Here is a 4212-nt window from a genome sequence, read left to right as displayed (position 1 = left end):
TTTTTAGTAGAGACGGGGTTTCACCGTGGTCTCGATCTCCTGACCTCGTGATCCGCCCGCCTCGGCCTCCCAAAGTGCTGGGATTACAAGCGTGAGCCACCGCGCCCGGCCGCATTTATTTTTTCTATCCCTAATGTTTTATTTGACTCAGACCACCACACTGTTGATATGATTTAAAATTATTTGCTGTCTAAAGTGAAGCTTATTCCAGAGTTCCCAAATGAAATTTGTATCTTTTGATGATTTTTGTATCAAGGAAAACAGACGCAGATCCTCTGCTGCAAACAGATGAATTGAATCAGCAGCAGGCAATGCAAAAGGCGGAAGAAATTCATCAGTTTCGACAGTATAGGACCAGAGTCCTTAGCATTCGAAACATTGACCAAGAAGAGCGGTTGAAATTAAAGGATGAAGTCCTGGATATGTATAAGGAAATGCGGGTGAGTCTAAAAGCACATACATAGATTATAGTTGGCAAATTCTTTTGTAACATTAAAAAGAAATTATATAATTAAATAATATTTGCATAGAAATAAGTCTTGAAAACATAGGTTTCTATTATTCGCAACTTCTAGGAAAACATCACAAATTTGATTCTATACATCTCATCTCACTCCCTCCCTAAAATCCCCTAAAATGCAGTATTGGGAATCTATCCTTAAAGATGGAAAGAATAGGAGAGAAAACAAAATTATTTGTTCAAGTTGGAAAATAACTGGACGAAGATCACGTTAACTAGCTTGAGACACACAAATCCTAAACTGTCAGTGGGAAAAGTCTTAACAAGCCAATTAGCTCCTCAGAATTCCTACAGAATCCCCAAAAAAGCTCAGCAATTGGTGGCACCAGATATGTTAGGAAGTGAAAGTGAAGTAGGAGGAAGATGAAAATAGTTGGATTTGTTCAGCCTAAGGCTATTTAGGAATTGCAGATCACCACTTCAACTTTTTGCATCCAGATTGTCATCCGTTCACCCTAGTAGAAGAATAAGTGTCCTTTAGTTAGAGATGACAACAAATGAAAAAAGAATTTCTACATTGTGGAAGACTATACTTTATTGAAAATGGGAGTATCATACTAGAAAAGGGGAAATTCAATAAATGTATATGGATAACTTCCCACTACAGATAGTGAGAATCTTTTTTTCTCCTCCCTGCAACACACACACACATACTCCTACACATCCCCAAAGACACTAAAGCCTATAGGAAATTCTAAATATTTTAGCTACAGTGAGACTGTCATTTCCAGTAATGGCTCATGTGAGGAATGTGCCCAACTTAACATCTCTTCTTGTTTGTCCAATAGGCACCTCAAACAGAACCTCTCTAAATCCAAGTTCAAGAACGCTTGCCCTCCTTCCCATCTCAGCACAAATATGTCACCCCACCAAGATTCTCCATCTCGGTCAATACCAATTGCATTCTTTCAGTTGCCCAAGCAGAGACTATGGAGACATCCTTGATTTCTCTCACTCCTCATGTGCGATCAATTGTCAGAACCTCTCGACTCTACCTTGAAAATATATCCAATATATATATCACCACACTAGCCTAACCTGTCATTCTTTCTTATTCAGAGGATTGCTATAGCCCAGTTACTGATCTAACTGCTTCCATCTTTGCCCCTCCACAATGTGGTCTCTGCTTTGCCACCAAAACAATTGTACCAATCACGACAAACTAGGCTTATCCTGTGGTAACAAAACCCCCAATTCACAATGGCCTAACATAGTGTTTGGCAGACTTATTTTCTGTAAAGGCCCAAACAGTAAATATTTATGTTGCATCTACTCAACATTACAATTTTTTTACACAAAATCACAGATAATACCTAAATAAATAGGATAATGGCAAAATAAAACTTTACTTAGAAAAATAAGCAATAAGCCAGATTTACTTTACAGGCCTTAGTTCACCAACTCTGGCTAAAAACAGTAAAACAGTATTTCTCATTCTAGCTATGTGTCCAATGCGGTTCAATAGAGCAACCTCCTACTTATCAAGACCCCCTGGCTGAAGGAGCTTCCATAGAGACACTTCTACCATGATTATTACAACAGGGGAAGAGAACATGGGGAATCGCACATTGGCTGTGACTATTTCTACCCAGAAATGCCACATTCATTTGCACTCACATTTCACTGACCAGAGCAAGTCATATGGTCACTTACAACTTCAAAGAAAGAACCTACCTTGGTGACACCTTGATGCCAAACTTACAGTATCAAGCACTGCGAGGCAATGCATTTCTGTTGTCTAAACCCAATTTGTGGTTCTTTGTTACAGCAGCCCCAGCAAGCTAATCAAGAGGGAGGGCAATGCTACCAGGTACCTGGAAGATAACCAGCAATATTTTGTGAATTACACTAATGGTTATCATAACGCATATTTAAAATGAAGGTGGAATCATTTCACTTCCCTAATGGCTTTACATTCATTAACAAACTAAAATCTTGTATGACCTCCAGAGCTTTCCTCTCTGATCTTTTTATCGACTTTTTGCCTAGGTGACTTTTCCTTTCCACTAATAGCAAGGCATGTTCCCACCTCTGGCCTTTGACTTCACTCCTCTCTCTTCCTGGAATATTCTTTTCCCAGAGTGTAAAATGTAAAACTTTCCTTTTATGAGATCTCTTATCTATGGTCACTTATTAGAGAGATCTTCACCAGCTGCCCTTTCAAAATTAGTACCCTCAAAATTTGTGTAACCGTGCCTAGCCTTATTTTTCTTGAGGGCACTTACCCTGCATGTGCATTTATTTATTGGCATATGAAAATGTAGATATATTATGAATACTATGCTTTCATTTTTTATTGTTCTCTGCTACAATATAGCCTATATGTGGACAGATATTCTGTTTAGATTCACTGTTGTGTCCCCAGAGCTTCAGAGGAATGTCTGTTTCACAAGTTTGTTCAATTAATGAATCAGTAAATCAATGAATGGATATCAAAATTGTGTAAGTTCAATTTACCATGTGGGAAATAATTTAGATTAGAAAACAAAAGGGAATTTCAGGATTGCTGTTTGTGGTTTTTGTGTGTAATAACCAAATAAATGCAGCAGATAGTATTTTTTCCCCATTTCTTCTCTAAGACAGCTTTGAGTTCACTCCCATTCATTTATGTGAGAGGCACAGAGAGAGCCCTAGTTTTGATTGACGCCATTTTAAGAGAAACATGATCAATAACATATTTATCAGATAGGAGAATGAATGTTTTATACTCATTCCTCAAGGGACTACTGATGTATATTAAACTTATTTACACACGCTTCTTAAAATGTCTCCTCATTCTCTTGCTGTCTCTAATATGTCACTACTATCTTCTACTTGTGCAATTGGTTTAGTCAATCCAGTTTTATTATGGTAGCTACAGTACTATCTTTTGTAAAAACTTCAGGAAGTCCGATTCTGACATCCAGCTTTTCCCAACATCTCAATAAGATTAAGCTGGTTGCAAAAAACATGGAAGATGTCTTGATAAATTCAAGGACAAAGACAAAGCAGTCATTTCTAGAAGAGTCTTTTCAGGCTAGCAGCTATGCTTTATCCTTATTCTTTGATTATATTATCTTTGAAACAGTAAGCAATTAATTTGGCCACTTCTCTTTTAAGAGATGAAGGGGAAAAGGAGAAATCAGCAAAGGTGACTGAATAGGAGCAGCTGGTGAGACAGAAGACAATCTAAGAGCTAAGTGAAATCAGTTGATCCAGGCGGAGAGCGTGTGGTTAAGCAAGAATAAGAACAGTAAATGATCTTGGATTTAGCTACATATAAGGCTTTGGTATCCTTGATGAATACAGTTCTGCTAAAGCGGTGAGAATGAAAGTCAAGGTGACAAGAACAAAGTAACCAATGGATTTGGCCATACTATTTGGAGCTTCGTCATCAAGTATAGCTCAGATGTATTTTGTCAGGGATAGCATACATGTGGGGAACTAGTAATTTCTTGAGCAGAGTTACTTTGCAAGAGACATTGATTGGGCTTATTATCTCATATAGATTACATTTGAAATAATTTAAACAGAATACCTTTGGGGAAAAAAGTATGTTTTCTTTACCTTGGACTATTTTTTCTACAAATGTTTTTATTTTGCCATACTGTGTTAAAATCTCATGAACCCTTTTGCTGGTATGTTTTGTGTATTGATAAGCTTTTGAGACCATACACAAATTTTTTTTTTTTTTTTTTTTTTTTTTTTTTTTT

General features: G+C 37.2%; 1 protein-coding gene across 1 annotated transcript in view; it reads left to right on the top strand.

Annotated features, from left to right (window-relative positions):
• The window catches only part of LOC116463107 (androglobin), a 183641-nt gene that overhangs the window by 178569 nt on the left and 860 nt on the right, over window positions 1-4212 (top strand). Inside the window, exon 35 of the mRNA XM_032146070.2 lies at window positions 257-440. Within this exon, the coding sequence (XP_032001961.1) occupies window positions 257-440 (184 nt within the window). The remainder of the gene's footprint in view (window positions 1-256; window positions 441-4212) is intronic.

This window comes from Hylobates moloch, unplaced genomic scaffold (assembly GCF_009828535.3).
Source record: "Hylobates moloch isolate HMO894 unplaced genomic scaffold, HMol_V3 SCAFFOLD_27, whole genome shotgun sequence".
NCBI classification, from domain to species: Eukaryota; Metazoa; Chordata; class Mammalia; order Primates; family Hylobatidae; genus Hylobates; species Hylobates moloch.
The sequence above is the reverse complement of the archived record's forward strand: the minus strand, read 5'-3'. Positions and strand labels throughout refer to the sequence as shown.